Here is a 27,166-nt window from a genome sequence, read left to right on the forward strand (position 1 = left end):
AAATCTAGATTTTTTTCCCCTCCCCTCCCGTAAAAAAAGATCAATCAACTTGGAGAAAGAGGAACTGAGATGGGAGTGTTATACAGGGAGTCCTCAATTTACATCCACGATTGAGCCCATGTCTGTTGCTAAGTGAAACATTTGTCAAGAGAACTTTGCCCCGTTTAACGACTTTTCTTGCCACAGTCGCTAAGTGAATCACTGCCATTATTAAGTTAGTAACACCGGTTGTTGAAACAAATCTTTTGCTTGTCAGAAAGTCGCGAAAGGGGATCACAGGACCCGTCCCCCCCCAGGACACCACGACCGTCATAAATACGAGTCAGTTGCCAAGCATCCGAATTCTGATCATGTGACCGTAGGGATGCTGCGAGGGTCGTTGAAATGTGAAAAACGGCTTCTTTTCGATGCTGTTGTAACTTTAAATGGTCACTAAATGAACGGTGGCATAAGTCAAGGACTGTACGCTGTAAGCCATTCAGTTGTTTGACGTGAGTTGGGCGGCAAATAATTTTCATTATAAATAAATAAATAAGATAAATAAAATACATAATAAAATAACTAACTAACTAACTAAATAAATGTGAGTCCACTTAAGAGAGTGGGTAACAGAGGAGGCCTGGCGCTGTGCTTGAAATTCCATATATTAAAAATGACGGAACTTCGATTGTGCCATTGTGGCTGCCATCTTGACTTTTATGACCAGGTGCCGTGGATATCCCTGGAGGACCATCGGCTTTACTTTCAGCTCTGGAATTTGGGCTGCTGTAGCACCCTCTTCCATCTACCAGGATCTTTCCCCCTCCCCCTCCATCACCCTCCTAGGTCAATGGCAGCAGAAAGCTAATAAATATGTTGTTGTTGTTAGTTGCGAAGTCGTGTCCGACCCATCGCGACCCCATGTACAATGTTCCTCCAGGCCTTCCTGTCCTCTATCATTTTCTGGAGGCTCACGCCTACTGCTTCAGTGACTCCATCCAGCCACCTCATTCTCTGTCGTCCCCTTCTTCCATTGCCCTCAATCTTTCCCAGCATTAGGCTCTTCTCCAGTGAGTCCTTCCTTCTCATTAGGTGGCCAAAGTATTTGAGTTTTAGCTTCAGGATCTGGCCTTCTAAAGAGCAGTCAGGGTTGATCTCCTCTAGGACTGACCGGTTTGATCGCCTGGCAGTCCAAGGGACTGGCAGGAGTCTTCTCCAGCACCATAGTTCAAAGGCCTCAAATCTTTGGATCTCGGCCTTTCTTATGGTCCAACTTTCACAGCCATACATTGCAAATGGGAAGACCATGGCATTGACTATGTGCACTTTTGTTGGCAGGGTGATGTCTCTGCTTTTTAGTGTGCTGTCTAGATTTGCCATGGCTTTCCTCCCCAGGAACAAGCGTCTTCTAATTTCTTGGCTGCAGTCCCCGTCTGCGGTGATCTTGGAGCCCAGGAAAATAAAATCTGTCACTACCTCCATTTCTTCGCCACTGATAAATATACATATGGTTTAAACCAAAGGTCTTCAAACATGGCCCTTTGAGGACTTGTGGACTTTATGACTTGAACTCCACAAGCCATAAAAGCAAAGTTTGAAGACCCCTGGATTAAACCCTCCCTCCAAAATCCAAGTGGGTGACCCAGAGGTCAGCTGGTGTAGAAAAACAGCACCAGATAGTTCAGTGATTGGCTGTGATTCGTGGTTAAGTGGCACGGGAGAGTTTTTTTTCTCTCCAGCAAGGCCGTTTCCTCTCTTTACCAAGGGGACCTACGGAAAGCTACAAAGAACCAACATTGCACGGAACCAATGGAGGAGCTGGTGCTTGGGCCTGGCGAAAGCTGGAAATACGGAAATTGTTGAATGGACTGTGCATGAATTACCACAAGATCCAGAGAGACTCGGGACAAACAAGGCTATCCGGTGGCCTCTGCTCTTTGCAGTTGTGGTGATGTTGGTTATCCCTGAGTGTCGTATCTTATGAGTTATGCTGACTGTATTTTATGATTATGATCATGATTTATCACTGGCTGCTTGTACGTACACTGAGTCCTTGTGCACCAAAGTCAAATTCCTTATGTGCCCAATAAAGAATTTTATTCTGTTCTATCTATGTGCAGACAACACCACATATGTATACCTGCCCTTTTGTGTCCCGGTCAGTGTACACTCAAAGACCTCATGGCAGGGCGACAGAATGCAATTAATGTTGTGAGTTTCTGGGCACAGTTTGCTTAAACTTGTGTGTACTTCAATCTTGTAGTTTATATTTTAAATGCTTTGTTGTATAGTATGCCTCATTTTAACTGTGATGCTTCTGACATGAATAAACCAACAAGCAAGAGAAGGCAGCCAATATAGCCGGTGGGCATCGGAGTAGGTGGTTAGCGGCAGGCCATCTGCCCCTTCTCCTGAATCCCCTCTGGCCGTTCCCCTTTATTAAAAGATAGAAGGTATGGGTAAACCATGGCTTATTGTGCAGCTTCTCAAAGCTAGCCATCCAAAGGTGAGTAAAGGGTGCGTTCTCTTCCCCTCCCCCACCATTTGGCCCTCCTTTTTCACTCAGCCATCGGTGATAGTATGTGAGGGAAACTTTGTGAGACGAACCCAAGAGATTCTAACTAAAGAATCGTCAGATAAGAGATAGCATAGCCCACAGCTGCACAACGGGTGGGATAAGAAGCTCACAAGGGACCCTACTTAGGTTCTCTGGCCATAAAGGAGAGAGAGAAAGAAATGTTCTTTCAGGTTAGCAAGATTGTATTAATGTGGTTTTACAATAAGTAGAATTACAGGTAGTCCTCAACTTAAAACAGTTCACTTAGCGACTGTTCAAAGTTACAACGGCACTGAAAAAAGTGACAGGAATGTTTTTCACACTTAATTGTGGTAGAGTCCCCAGGGTCATGCGATTAAAATTCAGACACTTAGCAACTGACTCATATTTATGATGGTTGTAGTGTCCCAGGGGTCTGGTGATCCCCTTTTGCGACCTTCTGACAAGTAAAGCCAATGCGGGAAGCCAGATTCCCTTAACAGCCATGTGGCTAACTGAAGAACTGCGGCAATCCACTTAACCATAGCAAGGAAGGTCGTAAAATGGGGCAAAACTCACTTGACAGCTGCCTTGCTTGGCAACAGAAATTTGGGGCCCAATTGTGGTTGCAAGTCGAGGACTAATCACCTTGTGGCAATTTGTATCTGGTTTGCCCCACGAGGCTGACATCCATCTTACAAGGCTCTTCCCCGTCTCTCCTTTACAGCCTGAGAAACGACAGGGAAGGTCTCGTCTCAGCCGATTGCCTTGCCCGCTATTCAGCTGTGGGCTACGTGGTCTCTTATCTGACAGCTCCCTTGGCTCAGTCTCCCAAGGTCTTTCCCACATACCATTACATCATTCCCCCCCCCCCCAAAAAAAAGTACAGCGGTCTTTTGCTCCAACCCACCTCCCCAGCAATTTACCTGGTGATCCCGGTTGTTAGCGTAGAGCCCATTGAGGTTGGTGTAGTGGCAGTTGCGGTACCACCATGCCCCACGGTAAGAGATGGCACAGGGGATGATGACCCGATTTGGGTCCCGGTCCCGAGTGGAGAAGACACTCCCTGAGTGGTAGCTCAAGGAATCACCTGACCGAGAGGAAAATGGGAAAGTGAGAGTGAAAAACAGCCCGTTCTCCCTCCTGAATTTTTGGCTGCCCAGAAATGAGTCTCAGGTATTTGAGGGGCTGCCACAAAGACGAGGGGGACAGGTTATTCTCCAAAGCCACCAGAGGGCAGGATGAGAAACAATGGTTGGAAACTGACCAAAGAGAGAAGCAACCTGGAGTTAAGGAGAAACTTCCTGACAGTGAGGAAAAATTAACCAGCAGAACAGCTTGCCACCAGAAATCATAGGCGCTCCATCAACGGAGGTTTTTAAGAAGAGACTGGACAGTCACTTATCTGAGATGGTATAGGTTCTCCTGCTTAAGCGGGGGTTGGACTAGAAGACCTCCAAGGTCCCATCCAACTCTGCTATTCTGTTCTGTTCTATTCTGTTCTGCTCTGCTCTGCTCTATTCTATTCTTCTTTCCTGCGCACATGAATCCCTTCTGCTCCGGGTAGTCCTTGATTTAAGACTAATCAAAGATACAATGAGCCTCCCCAGAGCTACTTGCAACCAATTTTTGGAGTAAAGAACAATGCTGGTAGCATAGGTGGGAGGTGTTAAGGGCAAGGAAGCCTGCCAGTCAGGGCCCACCAGAACAGAGCATAGAAAGCCATCTCCTAAGCTGCTTCATTTTCCTGCTGGCTTCAGCACAGGAGACACTCATCTTCAGACTGCCCTGCCCTACTCAATCACAGTCCCACGGCTTTGCTCACCAGCTGTGCCACGGTAACTGCCCAGATGCAGGCGGTAATAGTCAGCGTACGAGTCCACACGGAAGTTCTGATAGGTGGCGTAGACGGACTCATCCTTGGTACGGAGATCCACGCGGAGCTCGTAGTCCCCTGAAGATGTCAGCTGGTGCAGAAATTCATTTCCTGGAATCCAACCCCCCCAAAAAAAAGAGGAAAGAGAGGATGAGTGTTCTGAAGGCCGGACTCAAGTTACGGTAGTGAGGAAGGCCCTGTTGGAAGAGTCCCCAGGTTGGGGACACACCGTCATGGAGAGAATCCATATTATATATTTATATTTATTAAATTTTTATACCGCCCTTCTCCCGAAGGACTCAGGGCGGTGTACAGGGCCACCATCCACGTGGTCACCAAGGAACAAGCTGATGGCACCTAATGGACCCAGATTGTTGGGGGCAATTAAGCTGACTTTGTAATAATGCCGCTTGGGGGGGTGTATGAAAGCCCTAATAAGCAGGCATATACATAGAATGAAGGCTACTGCTAACCTTGTAAGCCGCCCTGAGTCTTCGGAGAAGGGCGGGATATAAATGGAATTAAAATAAAATAAATAAAATAATCGACCTTCTGGAGGAGGTTAAAGAAGGATTCCTTCAAAAGAGGTGAAACTTACAAGTGGAATCCTTATGAACAACCTGCATACAACCTGTGGAAGGTAGTACAGCCTTATTATCATTTATGTTTTTAAAAATAATATTAAAGATTACGACTGTATAAAATACAAATAGAAATAAAGATAATGAGAGAATAAGGAAAAGTAAAGAGGGAGAGAGGAGAGCAAGGTAAAAGAGAAAGATAAAAGCAGTGAATTTCAACTTTTTTTTTTGTTCAGTGGAGTACAACATACAGTTATTTTAGTGATGCTAGCCATTTCTGTAATAAAGATTGTCTGAACCAAAAGTTTCATTCTTTTCTTGTTTCAAGCATAAAGTCCAGAAATGGGTTCAGCTGAGACAAGCCCTTATCCTTCTGTTGGCTCTCAACCTCGGTTTCCAGTTTGTAAAAAGACAGGAAGGATGAAAAAGACAGGAAGGATGAAAAAGACAGGAAGGATGACATTAAGCTGGCAGGAATAGTCAAGACCCCAGAAGACAAGCTCAGAATCCAAAAAGATCTTGATGGACTTGAACAATGGGCCCTATCCAACAAAATGAAGTTTAGTATGGATTAGGACACTGAGCCTGTCGATCAGAAGGTCGGCAGTTTGGCGGGTTGAATCCCGAGTGCCGTATAACAGAGTGAGCGCCTGTTACTCATCCCAGCTTCTGCCAACCTAGCAGTTTGAAAGCACGTAAAAAATGCAAGTAGAAAAATAGGGACCACTACGGTGGGAAGGTAACAGTGTTCCGTGCGCCTTTGGCGTCTAGTCATGCCGGCCATATGATCACGGAGACGTCCTCGGACAAGCGCTGGCTCTTCGGCTTTGAAACGGAGATGAGCACCGGCCCCTAGAGTCGGAAACGACTAGCACGCATGTGCGGGGGAACCTTTACGGATATATAAATTTAATATACACTTAGGCAGGAAAAACCAAAGGTACAAGAACAGATTAGGCGAAACCTGGCTCAGAAACAATAACTGTGAGAGGGTCCTTGGAGTCCTACTGGACGATTACTTAAACATGAGCCAGCAGTGTGCAGCAGCGGCCAAAAAAAAAAGCTAATTACAGCTCTTGCTTGTATAAACAGAGGCATAGAATCAAAATCATGTGAAGTATTAATATTGCTTTATGAAGCCTTAGTAAAACCACACCTGGAATACTTGCATCCAGTTTTGATCAGCATATTACAAAAAAGATGTTGAGACTTTGGAAAAAGTGCAAAGAAGAGCAAGCAACTTAGATGACAAAAACATACGACGAACGGTTGTAGGAATTAGGTATGGCCAGTCTAGAGAAAAGAAGGCGGGGGAGAGACATGATAACAGTATTCCGGTATTTGAGGGGCTGCCACAAAGAGGAGGGGGTCAAGCTATTCTCCAAAGCACCAGAAGGCAAGACAAGAAACAATGATAGGAAACTGCTCAAGGAGAGAAGCCACCTGGAATTAAGGAGAAACTTCTAAATAGTGAGGACAATTAAGCAGTGTAACAGCTTTGCCTTCAGAAGTTGTGGGTGCTCCATCATTGGAGATATTTAAGAAGAGAAAGGACAGCCATCTATCTGAAATGGTATAGGGCAGGGGTAGGCAACCTTGGCTCTTTTATGACTCGTGGACTTCAACTCCCAGAATTCCTGAGCCAGCTCAGGAATTCTGGGAGTTGAAGTCCACGAGTCATAAAAGAGCCAAGGTTGCCTACCCCTGGTATACGGTCTCCTGCTTGAGCAGATAGTTGGACTAGAAGACCTCCAAGATCCCTTCCAACTCTATTCTGATCAATTGATTGAAATTGTGGTAATATCTGGCTACACAGAGAGATGAGGAGAGGCAGGCAAAGTTACAGACTTACCTAGCCAAAATTCCCGGGTGAGATTGCCAAAACCAAGAGCATAACTTTTCCAGTCCCTCCAGAAATCTGTCTCACCGTTCATCCGACGCTGAAAGACCTGGAGGAGGAGGAGGAGGAGGAGGAGGAGGAGGAGGAGGAGGAGGAGGAGGAGGAGGAGGAGGCGGCCATGACGGAGAAGGAAGGAAAGAAAATTGGCAGTAATCAGATTATCAGAAAGCAATAAAACCCCAAGATATTCTCCTGCACAATTTTGACACCAGGTTTTCTCAATAAATGGAAACATCTACATATGTCAGACTATGAAACATGCAATCCTAGTATCAGTATACATGCTTGACCTTCTCACATGTGAGTCACAACACTGCACCCAAATAAGTAAGTGGTAGGATTTTTTTGTGTGCATGTTTCCGGTGTGTCACTTATGCTCTTTGTAGATGACTATCTTCTCACCGGTCCTGAATTTGATCAGTAGAAAGTTGGTGCTCTTGTGGTTCCGTGTCGCACAACTTCGTGATGACTTCTGCAAGTCTAAACACTAGAGCAGAGTTTTTGCACCTTGGCGACTTTAACATTTGTGGACTTCAATTCCCAGAATTGGGCTAGCTGAAGAATTCTGAAAGTCGAAGTCAAGCACATCTTAAACTTGGAAAAATTCTGCATTTAGAATGTCCTTTTCTAAGCTGGCACCTTCTACATCCAATGGCTCAAAATAACCGCTCTCTAAGAATAGCATGTTGGCTATGGATGATGGGATCTCCTGTCTGACATATCCGGAAAGTTGGAGAAGGATGCTGCTTTAAAGACTTCCATTTGTTTCCCTCCATTAACCCCACCCACCATTTAAAATTCTTCAACTGCCAACATGTGTGGCTGAAAAAAACAGCATGCATGAAGAAGAGGGCTGCCACAAAGAAGATGGGGTCAAGCTATTCCACAAGCACCTAAAGGCAGGACAAGAAGCAATGGATGGAAATTAACTAAAGAGAGAAGCAACCTAGATCTAAGGAGAAATTTCCTGACTGTTAGAACAATTAATCGGTGGAACGACCTGCCTCCAGAAGCTGTGAATGCTCCAACACTGGAAGTTTTTAAGAACAGACTGGACAGCCATTTGTCTGAAATGGTATAGGGTTTCCTGCCTGAGCAGGGGGTTGGACTAGATGACCTCCAAGGTCCCTTCCAACATTATTATTATTATTATTATTATTATTATTATTATTATTATTATTATTATTATTATTATTATTATATTATTATTATTATTATTATAATATTATTATTATTATTATTATTATTATTATTATTATTATTATTATTATTATTATTATTATTATTATTCGCACAGTCAGCCAGACGTTCAGACTGGATTTGGCATTTTTGTCTACCTATCGTGTCCTTACCAAGGACCTGGGATAGGCAGATGTGGATGTTTGATGGTATTACAGATATTGTTGCAGGATGGAAGCAGTTCCTAGTAAAGTTGCCTTTTGCAATTGACTAATGGCGAATCTGTCAATGCCAATGGTGTTCAACTGGTGCTCCAACTGTTTTGGGATTGCACCTATTGCTATTGGTACTACCCTTGCTTGCCTTTGCCACAGTCTTTCTACTTCTATTTGTGGGTTTTTGTATTTTGTTATCTTTTCCAGTTCCTTCTTGTCTATTTTGCTGTCTCCAGGCACTGCCACGTCCACTATCCAGACTTTTTTGTCTTTCTTATCGACAATTGTTAAGTCCGGGGTGTTATGTTGCAGGTGCTTGTCTGTTTGAATTCTGAAGTCCCAGAGCAGTTTAACTTTATCATTTTCTATGGCTTTCTCTATTTTATGATCCCGCCAGTTCTTGCTTACAGGCAAATGATATTTCCTGGAGATCTTCCAATGTACCATTGTTGCTACTTTGTCATGCCGCTGCTTCTTTGCATAGGCGGCACTTACTGTCTGCTGCTGTCTTCTCAATTTTGACTTTGTATGCATTTGTCCTATTATTATTGTTGTTGTTGTTGTTAAATCATGGCTGCAGGAAACAAGGATTCCTTTTCAAGCAACTATAGGCTGACCATCACCATCACCAACCATACTGTTCATACTCACAATCCAGCCTCCCCCATCTGTCTCCATATCACAGAACACCCTCAAGGGATTGAACTCATTGTTCCCTGGATAAATTGTTGTTACACGTGAAGGTCCTGGCCCATTCTGGATTTCTTCCGAGCAGTCCCGAGGGAAGGGGTATGTCAGGAGCTCTGTCCAAGAAAGAAAGGATGATCACTGGATCTATTCAATTTGGGTCTTTAGGAAGTCCAAAAGGATCACAGGCGGTCTGTCTCAAACATAGATAGATTAGATTAGATAACCTTTAGTGTCATTTTTTCCCTGTGGGCACAATGGCACACATTAAAATTGAAATTTAGTTGCTTTCCCTCAAAGCGTACACATACATAACACACATTTAGAACATACTATATACAACATATGTACAGATCTACGTATCAGGGAACCTATAACCTACTGCTAAGCTTGTAAGCCGCCCTGAGTCTTCGGAGAAGGGCGGGATATAAATGTAATAAAAATAAATAAAAAATAAATAAAAATAAACAACATTATTACTAGTGGTGAAGGAAGTGGAGATGGGAGCTGTTGGAGTGCCCCTCCTCACTGCCTGGACTTGGACCCGGTACCGGCTTGAAGGAATCAGATCTTGTAGTTCGTACGAGGTGAAGGAAGCATCCAGAGGGATCTCCTGTGGAGAACGAAATAAAGGTGAGGAAATTTAGGCCAGCAATATATAAGCACTTTGAGTTGCAGCTCTACGGAGAACAATATATTAAATATTTCCCACAAAATTACAACATGGAAAGTTGGGGTCTTTGGTGCTTTCTGAGCTTGGCGGTTTCTTTGCAGATGTTTCGTTTCCCAACTAGATAATGTCATCAGTAGACTGATGATGTTATTTAGTTGGGGAATGAAACGTTAGCAAAAAAAAAAGCAACCAAGATCAGAGGGCAGCAAAGAGTTCAACCATGAGCCACAAATATTCTCCTCTATTAGAACACGGGAGGGACAGTAAAGATCATCCAAGCCAAGTCCTACTCAGTGCAAGCATCGGCTTTTCTAATTATCTTGAAAGACATGCTACTTAACTGAAAGGGGAGACCTTATGTTCCAAGTCAACCTGTTCCACCAATGAATAAGTAGAACATAAGAGACCCCAAGCTCATTGGTAACCTCACACTGCAATGAGCAAGGACATGCATTAAATTTTGCAGGTACAACAATTGTTGGCTGAGCAGGGACAAAAATAGCCAGATAAATTATTGAAGCCTGGGAAGCGGGCCCCTTATCAGTCAACAGGAGTGCTGATTTACCATCAGCTTATCAGGTACTTAGGAGCTGAAAGTGCAGTGGCACAAGGAAACAGCAATCAATGACTTAATAACCAGCTATCAACACCCCAATTAACAACTAAAAGCAACAGACAATCAGGCACCATATAAATACAACATGCAGAAAATGCCAGTGCAGCGGGAAACCTTTGGTTCCAGTGACTTGATTCAGACTGGATTCTGCAACCTTATCCTGGGACATGTATACTGTATTTACCTTCATTTGCCATAGAACACAAAATGTAAACTAGCTTGCAGCATGAAGGAGTTTCTTTCAATTGGGAGCTTATTCAGGAAAGAGGTGTTTTTCGTGTTTTTTTTAAATCAAGTTGATGGCCGTAATTGAAATGCTTTTGGGTTAGCCATAAAAACTTAAAAACCTGGGTCCTCTCTCTGGTTTTCGGGCCAGGATGTAAGCAGAGCATAATCTCTGTGTTTTATTTTGGGTTGATCAAGGAGTTGGCTATTTTTATCTGGCCTTGTTTTCTTGTTTTTACTTGCATGTTTTTGAGTTTTTTTTTGCCTTTATGCCCTGTCAGCTTACCCAGAATTCCTTGACTGAGATAGATGGCCTTATAAATTTGCAAAACAGAGAGATAAACAGATGAAGGATTTGTCCTTCAGCAGTTGGTCTATCACTTAATTTGAGCTGAGAAGGCAGGAATGGTCCAAGGTCAACCAGCTGGCTGCCACTCCTAATGGCACATTAGATCCTACACCTTCCTCCTTCTAGTCTAGCGCCTTTACCACTAGACTGCATGAACTCTATGGCTGAGAGGAAAAGAAATGCCCAAAGGCTTTAGGGCAGGGGTAGGCAACCTCGGCTCTTTTATGACTCATGGACTTGAAGTCCATGAGTCATAAAAGAGCCGAGGTTGCCTACCCCTGCTTTAGGGCAATGTTTCCCAACCTTGGCAACTTTAAGATTGTTGTTGTTGTTAGCTGCAAAGTTGTGTCTGACCAATCGCGACCCCATGGACAATGTTCCTCCAGGCCTCCCTGTCCTCTACCATCTTCTGGAGTCCATTTAAGCTCACCCCTACTGCTTCAGTGATTCCATCTAGCCGCCTCATTCTCTGTTGTCCCCTTCTTCTATTGCCCTCAATCTTTCCCAGCATTAGGCTCTTCGCCACTGAGTCCTTCCTTCTCGTTAGGTGGCCAAAGTATTTGAGTTTTAGCTTCAGGATCTGGCCTTCTAAAGAGCAGTCAGGGTTGATCTCCTCTAGGACTGACCGGTTTGATCACCTTGCAGTCCAAGGGACTCGCAGGAGTCTTCTCCAGCACCATAGTTCAAAGGCCTCAATTCTTTGGCGCTCAGCCTGTCTTATGGTCCAACTTTCACTGCCATACATTGCAACTGGGAAGACCATAGCCTTGACTATACGCACTTTTGTTGACAGGGTTATGTCTCTGCTTTTTAGTGTGCTGTCTAGATTTGCCATGGCTTTCTTCCCGAGGAGCAAGCGTCTTTTAATTTCTTGGCTACAGTCCCCATCTGCAGTGATCTTGGAGAGCAGGAAAATAAAATCTGACACTACCTCCATTTCTTCCCCATTTGCTAGGAATTGAGAGGGCCAGATGCCATGATCTTGGTTTTCTTAATGGCTGGCTGAGGAATTCTGGAAGTTGAAGTCCACCTATTTTAAAGTTACTAAGATTGAGAAACACTACTCTAAGCTAGGGCATCTCTCTCTCTCTCTCTCTCTCTCTCTCTCTCTCCTCTCTCTCTCTCTCTCTCTCTCTCTCTCTCTCTCTCTTTCTCTGTGTGTGTGTGTCTGTGTGTGTGTGTTGGCAAGTTAGAACCTGGGGCTCCCAACTCTTAATCCATCACCTTCACCACTTTACCACACAGCCTCTCCAAGACTGGAGCAGCGTATTAGCCTAATCAATCAAAGAAACAATAATATGCATATGGCTATTACGGTACTATACTTACTGTATGTAGTATTTTATATTCAATAGGAATACAGGTAGTCCTCAACTTACAACAGTTAGTTTAGTGACCATTCAAAGATACAACGGCAGTGAAAAAAGTGACCTATGGCTGTTTTTCACACTTACAACTGCTGCGGCATCCCCATGGTCACCTGATCAAAATTCAGATGCTTGACATCTGGCTCATTGTAAGGAACCACCCCAGCTGACTCCTCAGGAAAGTGCAACTCTTGAATCCATATAGTTGAATCAAAACAACTTTTACTGAGAGAAAGTGATTGCAGGAAAGTCGGGCCGACTCTGAAGATCCTCCACTAAGCACAAAGCTATTCTTTCCTTTTCCCCAAGTCCCAACCCCCTGACCAGTCCACTGGAAGCCAATATAAAGATGTTTTGAGAATGCTGAGGTGCTAGACAGGTAGCAGGTCACCCTCAGGGCGTGACGGCCTTGGAACGAGGCTGGAACTGGCTGGGAGGGAGACTGCTTCATCTCCGAAGACAACTTCCCCTCCCTAATTCCCAAGCGTTACAGCAAAGCGAAACCATCCAAACGTGCAACTGTTCCCGCCTCCCCTTCCAACAGAATGGCAGGACACGAAGGTGGACCTGACACTCATATTGATGATGCTTGGAGTGTCCTGGGGTTATGTGATCTCCTTTTGCGACCTTCTGACAAGCAACGTCAGTGAGGGAGCCAGATTCACTTACCAACCATGTTACTAAGTTAACAACTGCGGTAATTCACTTAACGACTGTGGCAAGAAAGGTCTTAAAATGGGGCAAAACTCAGCAAATGTCTCAGCAACAGAAATTTTCGGCTCAACTGTGGCCGTTAAACCAAGGACTGCCTGTATGTGACAGTAGCCATGTGGTTAGGTACCTTTGATTGTCCATCAGGGGTCTCATAACTCAACAAATATCCCTCAGGGGGGGCGCTGGGGGGTGACCAGATGAGATGCGCGCTGCGGGGTGAAATTTCTGTAGCATGCAGGTTCCGGGGCCCATCTGCTGCTGCAGGAGGAAGATGAGGATTAAAAATAAATGAACTAAACTGCACAATTATGAATTTAACTCTACTTTGCGCTATACAGTAGCAGAGAAAAATCTATGAGTTCTTTTGGGAAATGAAGCCCAAGGGACATTTTGCCCCATGTTTAAAAAAAAAAAAAAGAATTCTCCTGAGAAATTCTAAGACAGGGTATGACAAACAAGACAATCTGGTTTAACCAGCCCTGGCTTACAGCTTTGCGTGAACTCTGCTGCCTTGTTCCTCTTCAAGCACCTGGCATTCATGTGGTATGTAGTTCCCTCCAAGATGGCTCCATTTTCAGCCAAAATGAAATTTGATGCCTGAAATTTACTAATGTTAAAATCAGGTTTGGAATGTAGAAAACCTCCTTGAGGGTTCAGCTTTGTTATCCATCAGGTTTGATGTATTACAAAGATATGGCAAAGTCAATGAGGAAGCCAGCATGGAAGCTCACAAATCACAATCAATCAGAATAGAGCTGGAAGGGACCTTGAAGGTCTTCTAGTCCAACCTCCTGCTCAAAACAGGAGACCCTATACCATCCAGACAAGTGGCTGTCCAGTCTCTTCTTAAAAACCTCAAGTGATGGAGCACCCACAACGTCTGAAGGCAGGCTGTTCCACTGGTTGATTGTCCTCGCTGTTAGGAAGTTTCTCCTTAATTCCAGGTTGCTTCTCTCCTTGATCAGTTTCCTATCATCGCTTCTTGTCTTGCCTTCCGGTGCTTTGAAAAAAATATTCACCCCCTCCTTTTTGTGGTAAAGGTAAAGGTTCCCCCGCACATGCGTGTTAGTCGTTTCCGACTCTAGGGGCTGGTGCTCATCTCCGTTTCAAAGCCGAAGAGCCAGCGCTTGTCTGAGGACGTCTCCGTGGTCATATGGCCGGCATGACTAGACGCCAAAGGCGCACGGAACGCTGTTACCTTCCCACCGGAGTGGTCCCTATTTTTCTACTTGCATTTTTACGTGCTTTCGAACTGCTAGGTTGGCAGAAGCTGGGATGAGTAACAGGCACTCACTCTGTTACGCGGTATTCGGGATTTGATCCGCCAAACTGCTAATCTTCTGATCGACAAGCTCAGTGTCCTAACCCACTGAGCCACCGCGTCCCTCTTTGTGGCAGTCCCTGAAATACTGGAATATTGCTAACATGTCACCCCTTCTTTTCTCTAGATTGGCTATGCCCAATCCCTGCAATCGTTCATGTCATTTTGTCTCCAGGCCTTTAATAATCTTAGTTCCTCTTCTTTGCCCTTTTTCCAGAGTATCAACCTCTTTCTTTTTTTTAATGTGGTGACCATAACTAGATGCAACTATTCCAGGTGTGGCCTTACTAATAAGGCTTTATAAAGTGGTACTAATACTTCACATGATATGCCTCTTCTTATGCAGCCCAGGTGTCACGGTTCCGATTTAAAAAAACACACATCAAAGAGTACTGCATAATCATTTATTCTAAAATGGTAATTTACCTAAAAATAGGTAATGACCTATAAAGGTAATGACGTATAAAGCCCTAAATGGCTTGGGTCTGGACTATCTAAGGGAACACCTGCTGCCGGCATCATCTTCCCATCGTCCTGTGCGCTCCCACAGGGAGGGCCTTCTCAGGGTACCGCCGTTTAATGAATGCCGGCGGGTTATTCCCAGGGGAAGGGCGTTCTCTGTGGGTGCGCCTGCCCTATGTAACCAACTACCTACGGAACTTAGGACTGCCCCCGACCTTCGCTCATTTTGCCGGGACCTGAAAACTTGGCTCTTCTAGCTGTTTGGCCCAGACTGAGGGGTTTTTAATTTTAATTGGGTTTTAGATTTACTTTTGGGGCTTGAATTTAATTGTTTTAATTGATTTTAATTTTTGTATTTCATGGTTTTAACTGCCCTGTAAACCGCCCTGAGTCCTACAGGAATAGGGCGGTATACAAATCCAATAAATAAATAAATAAAAAGTCTATAATGAGCAGAAACAGAGCATCGGCACTCATGGATGGGTCCTCAAATCTTTTCCTCCGCCCTAGGAGGGAAAGGTGGGGGTCCTCCAAGTCAGGGGCCTGCTCGTTATATAAATTGGTCAACCATTCGGATGCTTCTCCCTCTAGGCTGTATGCAATCACATCGACCATAGCACCTGGGTCCGGGTAAATGTGACCCCAGCGATTCAAGTGGTTGAGGAAAAAAAATCGGTTTCTCTGGGTCCCCATCGAAGGTTGCTCTGAAGGGTGGGCTCATCATTGGTTGCTGGAGCCCCCAATGCTGCTGGCCCCACCCTGGTTGTTGGCTGAATGGTTGCTGGGGCCCCCACTGCTGTTGTTGTCTCTCCAGTTGCTGCTGGCCCCATCCTGGTTGTTGATGTAACAGCTGCCAGGGCCCCTACTGCTGCTGGCCCCACTGGTCCTACTGTATGTTCAGGGGTTGCATGTTCGGGCTCTGCTGCTGCCACCCTTGCTGTTGTTGTCCTCCCACCAGCTCCAGGCTTCTGCACCACCCCCAGCTGTTGCAAGGCCTCTGTTAGCTGTGGCAAGCTCAGACAAGGATTCTATTAGCTGTTTTGGGGACATCACGTGACGTCTCGCCAAACAGTTGTGGCCAAAAGGTCATAGAATTGGTTGCGGTCACGTGATGCATCACTTACTGACCACGCCGCTTAACAATGGAATCTCTGGTCCCAGTTGTGATCGTTAAGTCAAAGGCTACTTGTAGACATAGTCTTTTTTTTCCCCCCTCTTCAGACGCATCCCTACTGACGCCACTCTTTGCTCTGATTGATGGATTGACTGGTTATTGAACATGCACCATTGGGTGTTGAGGGATAGCAACTACGTAGATGCATCTTTCCAGGAGAGGCTGTCCCCAACCTGGCCCTTCAGGTCTTCCAGTGGTGCAGCCACTGTTACCACTGTAATGGAGTTCATCCACTCACCAGTTGTGAAAGTAGTGCTGATGGAAGAACTTCGATTTCCTTTCTTCTCTCCATAGACACTGGCCCAATATTCCATGTCCTTTTGCAGCTCTGACAGCTGAAGTTGGACACGATTTCCTGGTACTGATTCAGAGACCTGTGAGCCTGGGAGGGGGAGGGAATGCAGACTAGGTCAGTGATGGCGACTGAGTGCCCCAAACCTGGCCCCACCTGTCCCCGCTCCACTCCCGGTCTGCCCCATCCCACCTTTTCTGTCCCGCTCTGCTCCACTCCGCCCCCAGCCCAGCCCCGCCCACCCACAGGGCCACCCACTACCTCCACGGCCTGCCACAAATTGCCCAGCAGCACCATGGCGGCCATGCTCTCTGCCCATGCCCTGCAGCATCATCTGTGCGTGATGGGGCACAAGGGTGGAATATTGTCCCTGCTGCCTGGCTGCCATGTCCTCGGCTGCGCTGCTCCGCGCCGGCTGTGCAAGGGGGTGACTCTCCTCTTGGGGGGCTGCTGGTGAGGAGGGGGCCGTGGGGGGAAGTAGGGCTGGGGCAACAGCGTGAGTGCCCACAGAGTGGACTCTGAGTGCCGCCTCTGGCACACGTGCCATAGGTTTGGCACCACTGGACTAGGTAAATACAGAGAAAAGAAAACACCCCCCCAGGCAGTTTTATGGCCAACCGATTGTCCCCATGCTTCACAAGCTCTTAATTTCTTACCAGTGCCGGTGATAGGACCATACGTGACAATGTAGTTGTTCATCTCAGCCACAGGACGCCACGTCAGCAGAGCCGAGGTATCGGTTACATTGACAACCCACAAATCGGAAGGACCGTTTGGCACTGTGAGTTAAAGGAGGAGAGAACGGCCTGAATATTTCTGCCCCAAGGAACTTCTATGCTGTGGGCAGGAAGACAGGGCCCTCTGGAAAGGCACTGTATGGCAAGGGTCCCCAACCTGTGGGCTGCAGCCCACTACCGGTCCGTGGCCTATTTGAAACCGGGCAGAGCGGGTAGGTGGTTGGTATGCACACAGCCCCACTCATGCAAGCGTGGTAGGGCCTCACGGTCCCACTTAGGTGAGTGTCGTGGGTGCTCATGGCCCCTTTCGCGTGAGCGTCGTGGGTGCTCACAGCCACTTTCATGCGAATGTCGCAGGCAGGCGCCACCCCACTTGAGTGAGCAATGGCTGCTCGCGTGTGCACACATGTGTGCATGCTCTTGTCTCTCCCACAAAACCATCCCCTCTTTCCCGCCCTCCCTCCTTCTCCCTGCCCTGGGCCACCAACCCAGAAAGGTTGGAGAAGTCTGCTGTATGGCATAAGGGAGCTTCAGAGAGGTGGATCCTAGTCAGGCAAGACTAAATCAGGATCCAGTCTGGGTTGGTCACCGGGACCAGAGGTTTAGTCTTCCAAGCTTTCAGACTTGGGCTGGAGCCTTCAGGAAAACTGAACATTTGGCCCCAGTGACTGACCCAGACTGGATTCTGCAACGTTATCCCGGAACATATATATTTGCCTTCATTGGTAAGACTAGATTAGGGATAGGCAACCTTGGCTCTTTTATGACTTGTGGACTTCAACTCCCAGAATTCCCGAGCCAGCCATGGACTAGATCAATGAAATAAAATCCTGATGGTTTGGGTAGTCTCTCTTTCTTGACTTGGTTGAAAGAGCTGGCGCTAAATTTATTTATTATTTATTATTTAGACTTATATACCGCCCTTCTCCCGTAGGACCCAGGGCGGTTCACAAGGCGATTAAAACAATATAACAATACAAAAGTTAACAACAAATTAAAATAAATTAAATTATCCTTGATTAAAATCTAAAACCCTTAACTCTAATTAAAAAACCCCATTACAATAGGTTAAAAATTAAAAGGTTCTCAGTCCTGGCCGGAAAGCTCAAATAATAAAAAATAAAACCTTTATTGTCAAAGTACAACATGTGTACATTGAGATTAGCTGAGCCTCCCCCCCCCCCCCGTGCTCTCTCCCTCCAACACACAGTGACAACAAACCCTCCATCCCACCACACTATTGTGAACCAACTACGCCACACACCGGCCTCCCGAGTCAATTCTGCATAAGATTATGTCCCATTTAAAAGCCTATTTAAGGATAAAAGCTATTTAAGGATAAAAGCTATTTTTCAGTCTGTTGGTATGGCTGGCTATATTCCTATATCTCCTACCGGATGGTAGGAGAGTAAAGAGATACCGTCCAGGGTGTGAGTCGTCCCTGAGAATCTTCCTCACTCTTCCAAGGCAACGAGCCCTGGCGATGTCATTCAGTGGTGTCAGGGGACAGCCCACAATGTCTTGTGCTGTGCTCACTACCCTCTGTAATACTTTCCTGTCCGCGGCTGTCAGACCAGCATACCAAACCACAATACCATACGAGAGGACGCTCTCTATAGTAGACCGGTAAAAGAGGGTTATTAGCCGTTGTTCTACCCTGTTCTTCCGCAAGACCCTAAGAAAGTGAAGCCTCTGTTGGGCCTTTCTAGCCACCTGGGTTGTGTTAACTTTCCAGGTCAGATCTTCACAGGTCAGATCTTCAATACAGGAATCAATCAACATGAATCAATCAATCGATAGGTAGTTCTAGATAACATTTAAGCTTCTTGCCCTCATGAATTACCTGTGGTGACATAGCCCATCAGTGGCTCACTCTCTTCAAACCCACGTATAGACATTACAGCGACCTCATAGCTGGTCCCAGGAGTCAGACCTTCAATGCGGCTCCTGAATTGAGATCCATCCACTGAAATGCTTTTGGGCTCCCCTAAAAACAGGAAAAAAAAAGCCCAGAGCTGATAACTCTGCAGCTGTTATGAGCTGTATTGAGAGCCGTGGTGGCGCAGTCGTTAGAATGCAGTATTGCAGGCTGACTCTGCTGCCTGCCAGCAGTTCAACCCTGACTGACTCAAGGTTGACAGCCTCCCATCCTTCCGAGGTCGGTAAAATGAGGACCCAGATTGGTGTGTGTGTGTGTGTGTGTGTGTGTGTGTGTGTATGTGTGTGTGTGAGATATGCTGACTGTAAACTACTTAGAGAGAGCTGTAAAGCACTATGAAGCGGTTGTTGATGTTGTTAGTTGCAAAGTCGTGTCCAACCCATTGCGACCCTATGGACAACATTCCCCAAGGCCTTCCTGTCCTCCACCATCTTCTGGAGTCCATTTAAGCTCACGCCTACTGCTTCAGAGATTCCATCCAGTCCCCTCATTTTCTGTCGTCCCTTTCTTCTCCTGTCCTCAATCTATCCCAGCATTAGGCTCTTCTCCAGTGAGTCCTTCCTTCTCATTAGGTGGCCAAAGTATTTGAGTTTCAACTTCAGGATCTGGCTTTCTAAAGAGCAGTCAGGGTTGATCTCCTCTAGGACTGACTGGTTTGATCACCTTGAGGTCCAAGGGACTGGCAGGAGTCTTCTCCAGCACCATAGTTCAAAGGCCTCAATTCTTTGGCGCTCAGCCTTTTTTATGGTCCAACTTTCACAGCCTTACATTGCAACTGGGAAGACCATGGCCTTGACTATACGCACTTTTGTTGGCAGGGTGATGTCTCTGCTTTTTAGTGTGCTGTCTAGATTTGCCATGGCTTTCCTCCCCAGGAGCAAGCGTCTTTTAATTTCTTGGCTACAGTCCCCATCTGCAGTGATCTTGGAGCCCAAGAAAATAAAATCTGTCACTACCTCCATTTCTTCCCCATCTATTTACAAGGAAATGAGAGGGCCGGTTGCCATGATCTTGGTTTTCTTATTGTTGAGTTTCAAGCCAGCTTTTGCACTCTCCTTAGTGCTGGACAGAGATTATTTGCTTTTTAATTTGGTGCCCTCCAGTAGGATAGGCAGCTTGTTGAGCTGGCGTGGGGAAAGGCACACCTTGGCTGAGCACGATGGGATTTGTAATCCGAATAATTTGGAGAGGACCAAACTAGAGAAGCCTGCACTGAATTACAGGCTGACTGAATAACAACAGTTCTCCCATAAGATCAGCTCTAATCGGCTATCGCCATGTCCTACTTAGGGCTGAGAGACAGAGGGACCAACTCAAACTCAGTTTCTGTGCCTAAGGCAAGGTTGCAACTTAGGCTTCTCCAGTCTTAATCCAGCACTTTGATCACTAGATCAGGGGTAGGCAACCTGGCTCTTTTATGACTCGTGGACTTCAACTCCCAGAATTCCTCAGCCAGCCATGCTGAGGGAAAAGGCAGAGGTTTCCAAGCTGAGCCAGTTATAAAATTTTAAGACCACTGAGGAGGCACAACTAGATCAGTATGATACAATAAACCTTAAATGCAGTTTCATAAAACACGACTGCTGTGCTCAAACAACTCTAACCCTAATTCTACTCATAGCCCCGTGCCCAAATAAACTACATTAAACTGGTTCATAATAGTTGGCTTTTCCTCAAGATGCCAACCCCTAACTCCATTCCATCTTAGCTCATTCTGGCCGATTGTGTGAATTCAACTGCTGAGACGTTTTGTGTGGTGCTAACACACACTCCTGAGGGACAAGTAGATAAAGACACTCACCCCCATCTGAGGGCTGGAAAGAAATTTTGTAGCCATCAATGCGAGAAGATGGGGGGCTCCAGTTGATTAGCACAGAGTTCTCGTAAATGTCACTGAACCGCAAGTCCCGAGGACCATCCAGCTCTGAAAGAAAGAAGAAGAAAGAACAAGTGAGAGATGGATCTGTGTAACTTTTGTAGAAAATAATACAAGGAAGACGTCATTGTAGGAAAAGTCAATTTCTTAGTCAAAAGCAGGGCTTTTTTTCTCACAGAACGCTCAGAACGGAGTTCCGGCACCTTTTTGGGATGGAACCTTATAGGGTAGGCAAGGCGGGTTGTATGACATGTGTGAGTTCCGGCACTTTTTTTTTTTTTTTACAAAAAAAGCACTGGTCAAAAGAGGAAACATCCATTGGTCTCCAATCCTCCAACCCGGCAACTTTAAGACTAGTGGACTTCAGCTTCCAGAATTCTGGGAGTTGAAGTCCACAAGTCTTACAGTTGCCCTGCTCTAATATAAAACAACACAGAAGCCAAAAGAAAAAAGAAAGAAAAGTAAATGTTATGATCGCCTTAAAATGCAGCAAGAGGTTACGTGGGGAAGCTGCCTTGGGTGGGGGGCTATGGCCATCAAAACGCTAAACATGTAGATTTTAAACCTGAACTTTTTAAAATTTGGTATAATGCCAGAAAAGACGAACAAACCAAGCTTATATTTGATTGTGCATGTCACAACAGCGGCCTATTTGGGCAATACTGGATAAATGAAGGAATACCATCAGAGGAAGACATAATCAGAAAAATACTAGAATGGGCAGAGATGGACAGGCTGACTATGAGACTGAAAGAAAAAAAAGAGGAGACCAATATTATCAAACTTGGGACTTAGTTTATCGATAGCTAGAGGCAGGGCTTTTTTCTTCTCATAGAACGCTCAGAACGGAGTTCCGGCACCTTTTTGGGATGGAACCTTGTAGGGTAGGCAAGGCGGGCTGTATGACATGTGTGAGTTCCGGCACCTTTTTCTTTTACAAAAAAAGCATTGGCTAGAGCAGGGGTGTCAAACTCAATTTCATTGAGGGCCACATCAGCATTGCGGTTACCCTCAGTGGGCTGGGTGGGCGTGGCCTACTGGGTGGGCGTGGCCTTCTGGGTGGGCGTGGCTAGAGTGCGTATGGCCTACTGGGTGGGCGTGGCCAGCTCTACATCGTTTGCATCAAGGGTGCCTATGGGGGCCTGGGCAGGAGTGAGACAGATCTGAGGGTCTCTGGCAGAAGGAGGGTCTCTGGACCAGGGCCAAGGCAGTGGGGGCTGTTCCCTCACTGTTTCCAGGATGGCTTCACGGGCCACATGAAACCACTTCGCGGGCCGCATCCGGCCCCCGGGCCTTGTGTTTGACATGTCTGGGCTAGAGGAAAGAATAAAGGATCAGGAATTAAATATGCATTAGCGAATGTAAACTCAAGGCAGCACGTCGGTAGAAAAATTATTACTGAGTGTATGGGGAAAAAAACCTAATTAAAACTTTTACAAAATAAAAAAATAAATAAATAAAAATGCCCTTTCTCATTACCCCCAAGGTCTCAGTCCAAATTGGGGCTTTGTTTCCCCCTCCCTTTCCTCCCCTTTTCTTTCTTTTAGGAAGAAATGAAAAAATGTCCTCATGGATTTTAACCCAGATGGCGCTGCAGCTGGGCCTTTCGGAGAAGAGAGGAGCAGAGAGACGAAGCGTGTGGTTTGGCACGCGCCTCTTACGTGCTCGCCCCTTCCCCTTAAAAGTCTACCCTACCTCCCTCTTGGGAACCACGGTGGCCAATCAGGCCAACCACAAAGCAAACAGCAAAGTGCCAAAGACGAATTACTCAGGACTTATGAAAGAAACCACAGCTGGAAATTGGCCCGGCTTGACATGCACCGAGCCAGGATTGCGCAGCTGTTCGAGATGCTTGTGGTCTCCCACAAGGCCAGCTCTGAGCTCTTAAATATCACGGCCTCTGCCTGGATAACCCACAATGGCCTTCCTAGGGCAGATGAGCAGGTACAGTTTGAAATTCAACTTGACCGAGAGGGCAGGTTGTAGTGGAGGTGAGAGTAGAAGCTGGACTCTATATGTGATTTCTTAGCAAACGTGAAACAATTTTTTTTACCTCCTCCAGAAGTAGGAAGAGGGCCCTATTATAGTAGTTCCTAGCTTATTCCCAAGGTAGAGGGAGGGAACCAGGAATAGCATCATACGCTACTACAGCTGTTCTTGATATGCCTCTCCAGTGAAATCTGGAATGACGGAGAAAACAGGCTAGAGACGGTGGTTCTCTCTTCCTCCGCTGATTTCTAGCCAAAAATTCCTAGACTTTCCTGGCCAAACTGAACTGTCCCCCCCCCCAGTTCTGTGAGTTCAAAGTTCTCCCAAACCTTCACATTTGCCAGGGACACCACAAGGCACCCTTCGCCATACTCTCATCTCCCAGGTCTTCTCTGTCCCTTCAAAGAATTGGCCAAGGGATCACTTTACCCACCTGAGAGGCCCTTATTCTAATATTTCTATGACATCACAGAAGCCCAGCCAATAGAGATGGGGCAAGGCTTTTAAGGAACAGGCCTATTTGCAGCTTGGCCAAGGAATGAATGAATGAATGAATTTATATGCTCTTTGTCTGTCTACCTAGCTATGACTTATCTATCTGTCTATCTGTCTAACTCAAGGCTAGGCAACCTTGGCTCTTTTATGACTTGTGGACTTCAACTCCCAGAATTCCTGAGCCAAGGTTGCCTACCCCTGGTCTAACCATCTGTCTGTCTCTCTGTCTCTACCTATTTCTATCATCTACCTATCTATCCCTATCATCTATCTGTCTGTCTGTCTGTCTATCATCTATCTATATCTGTCTGTCTGTCTGTCTGTCTGTCTGTCTGTCTGTCTGTCTGTCTATCTATCTATCTATCTATCTATCTATCTATCTATCTATCTATCTATCTATCTATCTATGATCTGTCTATCTAGTTATCTGGCTATCTATCATATATCTATCATCCATCTATCTGTATGTCTGTCTTTCAATCTATCTAGTTAGCTAGCTAACTCTCTTCTTGTGACTGACACCCACTTACTATGTTAATACTTTCATTGAGAAGTATTTATTCTTTTGGGGGGATTTTTGTTTCTGTGTTGACATTGGGGTAACACCCATGCTGCCCCTTTTTACCTAGCCCTCTTGTCTTTGCTCCGGTGGTGATATTGGCCACCTCTGACTCATCTTTGATGCCATAGACTGTAAAGCTGTATTCAGTACTGGGTGCGAGTCCTTGGAGGGTGACGGAGCGCTCGTCCCCGGGCACTTTAACTTCTTTGGCTGGGACAGGTGTTTGGCCGCTACTCAAATTGCCCTTCCATCTCACGACGAAGGAGTCAAACTCCCCCTCTGGGACATCCCAGCTGAGCTGCAGCATCGTAGACGTCAGTTCAAAGACCGTAAGGTGGCTGAGCAAGGGAGCTGGACTGCTGGCGCTTTCTGAAAAAGCTGCAGGAGAAAGAAGAGCAAATGGCACTTAGACTTATATACCGCTTCACAACACTTTATAGCTCTCTCTAGGCCAGGGCTAGGCAACCTTGGCTCTCTTATGACTCGTGGACTTCAACTCCCAGAATTCCTGAGCCAGCCATGCTGAGGGGAAAAGGAGAGGTTTCCAAGCTGAGCCAGGCTGGCTCAGGAATTCTGGGAGTTGAAGTCCACGAGTCATAAAAGAGCCAAGGTTGCCTACCCCTGCTCTAAGCGGTTTTACAGAATCAGCGTTTTGCCCCCAGTCTGGCTCCTCATTTTACCCACCTCAGGAGGATGGAAGGCTGAGTCCACCTTGAGATGGTGAGACCCGAACTGCCGAACTGCTGGCCGCCGGCAGTCAGCAGAAGCGGCCTGCCGTGCTGCTTTCTAACCACTGCGCTCACCAGGGTTCAGTGAGGGGCAAAAGGGGTGGGAGGTAGGGGCACAAACCGGGAATGAGTTCAAATTAAGACCGATGACATTCTTTTGACCCCAGTGCGAGTCTTACTATTTGGCCACCTCCGATGGGAGTGAGGCAAGCAGGATGCAAGATTCCATATGTGGCCTCATTGATGCAGTATGAAGGGGTGACTTCCCTTGATCTTGACATGCTGGCTTTGTTTCTTAAAACAGCGCTTTCTGCGTGTGGACAGCATGTTGGCATGTTGTTGGCCAGATCACAAAGATGGCAGCTCATTAATAAAAAAAACCCCAATGGTGAGCCAAATGCTTCAAACTTGCTCCCTTGCACTAGGCCCGTAGCATGTCCTTCTGGCCTGTGTGTGTGCTACCTTTTCATTCTCTCCTGCACAGCTGGTCCTCGACGTAGGATCACAAGTCAGCCCCAAATTTCTGCTGCTAAACGAGACGTACGCTAAATGACCTCTGCCCCAATGTTACAACCTTGCTTGCCACGGTTGTTATGTGAATCACCACAGGGGTTAAAATAGTAACACAGTTACTAAGGGCATCTTAATGGCTTCCCCATTGACTTTGCTTGTCAGAAAGTGTGACCCTAGGACACTGCAACCGTCATAAATATGAATCAATCGCCAAAGCATCTGAATTGACTTATTTCAAATCCAGGCTGACTGAAAATCTTCAGAAATAAAGAAACAAGAATGGGTTTCTGAGGAAGGCAGATGGTGGAAATTGTGAAACAGGCAGGTGAGATATAATAATAATAATAATAATAATAATAATAATAATAATAATAATAATAATAATAATAATAATAATAATAATAATAATAAGAAGAAGAAGAAGAAGAAGAAGGTTGGAAGGGACCTTGGAGGTCATCTAGTCCAACCCCCTGCTCAGGCAGGAAACCCTATACCATTTCGGACAAATAGCTGTCCAGTCTCTTCTTAAAAACCTCCAGTGTTGGAGCATTCACCACTTTTGGAGGCAAGTTGTTCCACTGGTTAATTGTTCTAACCGTCAGGAAGTTTCTCCTTAGTTCTAGGTTGCTTCTCTCCTTCATTAGTTTCCATCCGTTGCTTCTTGTCCTGCCTTCGGGCGCTTTGGAGAATAGCTTGACTCCCTCTTCTTTGGGGCAGCCCCTGAGATATTGGAACACTGCTTTCATGTCCCCCCTCGTCCTTCTCTTCATTAAACTAGACATACCCAATTCCAGCAGACGTTCCCTATATGTTTTAGCCTCCAATTCCCTGATCATTTAAAAATGGAAAACAGACACTTGGGGAATAATGACTTGGCTCAGGCCCAGCTGCTGGGCTCATGACACTGTGGTTACAGGCATACAGATAGTTCCCAACTTACAACAGCTCATTTAGTGACGGTTCAAAGTTTCAACAGCATTGAAAAAAGTGACTTATGGCCATTTTGTACACTTACGACTCTTACAGCGTCCCAATGGTCACATGACTAAAATTTAGGTGCTTGGTAATTGGTTCATATTTATGACAGTTGCATTGTCCCAGAGTCATGTGATTCCCCTTTTGTGACCTTCTCACAAGCAAAGATTCACTTAACAACCATGTTCTGATTTATTTGGTTCCATATATTGCAGGGCTGTCAAACTGCCGGCTCCACGGGCCGGATGCGTCATGCCGAAACTGTGCCCATCCCAGCTCTGGCAATGGGAAAAAAAGTCACGCTACGTCGCGACACGTCACGTGACATGGCCAGTTTGACACCTCTGATCTATTGGAACCGTGATAGCCATCTAATTTAGGCAATGAAACGTCTGCAAGGAAACAATCATGCGCAGAGCACCAAGGGAGACTCACCCGCCGTGACAGCATCAATTGAGACCGGTCCAAACTGTTTCTTCCCAGAGATGCCGTAAAGGCTGAACTTGTACTTGTGAGAAGGTATTAAGTTAGAGATGAAAACGGTCCAAGAGTCCACGCCAACAGGCACGGTTTGAGGGTTCCCTTGGGCGTCTTTGTATCGGATAAGAAAAGAGTCAAATCTCCCGGATGAAACGGTCCACGAAAGACGGACAGAATCATTGGTGACTCCGGAGATGGAGAGATCACCCAGTTTTGGTTTTGCCTCTGAGTCCTTCACTTGAGCTGGAAGAAATAAAACTATAAAACGTTACACGAAAGGTGCCGTGCTTTTTGCAAGGCGCTGAGATTTCTAGCATGGAGTATCTGACCTGGGTTCCATGGAATCTCAGAGTTTGGCAAGGACCTAAATGAATTCTGTAAAATGCAGGGGGGAAATCTGAAAAAAAGCATGGTCCTTTGCAGAACATCTACAGCTATCTATCTATCTATCTATCTATCTATCTATCTATCTATCTATCTATCTATCTATCTATCTATCTATTATCTATCTATCTATCTATCTATCTATCTATCTATCTATCTATCTATCTTCTATCTATCTATCTATCTATCTATCTATCTATCTATCTATCTATCTATCTATCTAAAAAATTTATATGACCACCCAACTCACAAACAGGAGACTCCAGCCACCTTACTACATTTAAAAACCACAATGTAAAAGCTATGGTGCTGGAGAATACTCCTGCAAGGAGATCAAACCAG

At 45.7% G+C, this 27,166-nt stretch overlaps 2 protein-coding genes across 2 annotated transcripts in view; both read right to left on the reverse strand.

Moving 5' to 3' along the window:
• The window catches only part of LOC310634740 (uncharacterized protein), a gene marked incomplete at both ends in the record, with an annotated part of 362,395 nt that overhangs the window by 202,312 nt on the left and 132,917 nt on the right, over positions 1-27,166 (reverse strand). The gene's annotated exons all lie outside the window — the stretch shown is intronic.
• TNXB (tenascin XB) overlaps positions 1-27,166 on the reverse strand; it is a gene marked incomplete at its 5' end in the record, with an annotated part of 155,668 nt that overhangs the window by 2,385 nt on the left and 126,117 nt on the right. The window contains 12 exons of the mRNA XM_083351049.1: positions 3,442-3,605; positions 4,341-4,502; positions 6,825-6,921; positions 8,918-9,069; positions 9,434-9,566; positions 13,025-13,155; positions 16,093-16,236; positions 16,803-16,925; positions 18,727-18,870; positions 20,624-20,746; positions 23,808-24,122; positions 26,396-26,683. Of these exons, the coding sequence (XP_083207175.1) occupies positions 3,442-3,605; positions 4,341-4,502; positions 6,825-6,921; positions 8,918-9,069; positions 9,434-9,566; positions 13,025-13,155; positions 16,093-16,236; positions 16,803-16,925; positions 18,727-18,870; positions 20,624-20,746; positions 23,808-24,122; positions 26,396-26,683 (1,976 nt within the window). The remainder of the gene's footprint in view (positions 1-3,441; positions 3,606-4,340; positions 4,503-6,824; positions 6,922-8,917; positions 9,070-9,433; positions 9,567-13,024; positions 13,156-16,092; positions 16,237-16,802; positions 16,926-18,726; positions 18,871-20,623; positions 20,747-23,807; positions 24,123-26,395; positions 26,684-27,166) is intronic.

Source organism: Vipera ursinii (assembly GCF_947247035.1).
Source record: "Vipera ursinii genome assembly, chromosome: 2".
Lineage (NCBI taxonomy): Eukaryota > Metazoa > Chordata > Lepidosauria > Squamata > Viperidae > Vipera > Vipera ursinii.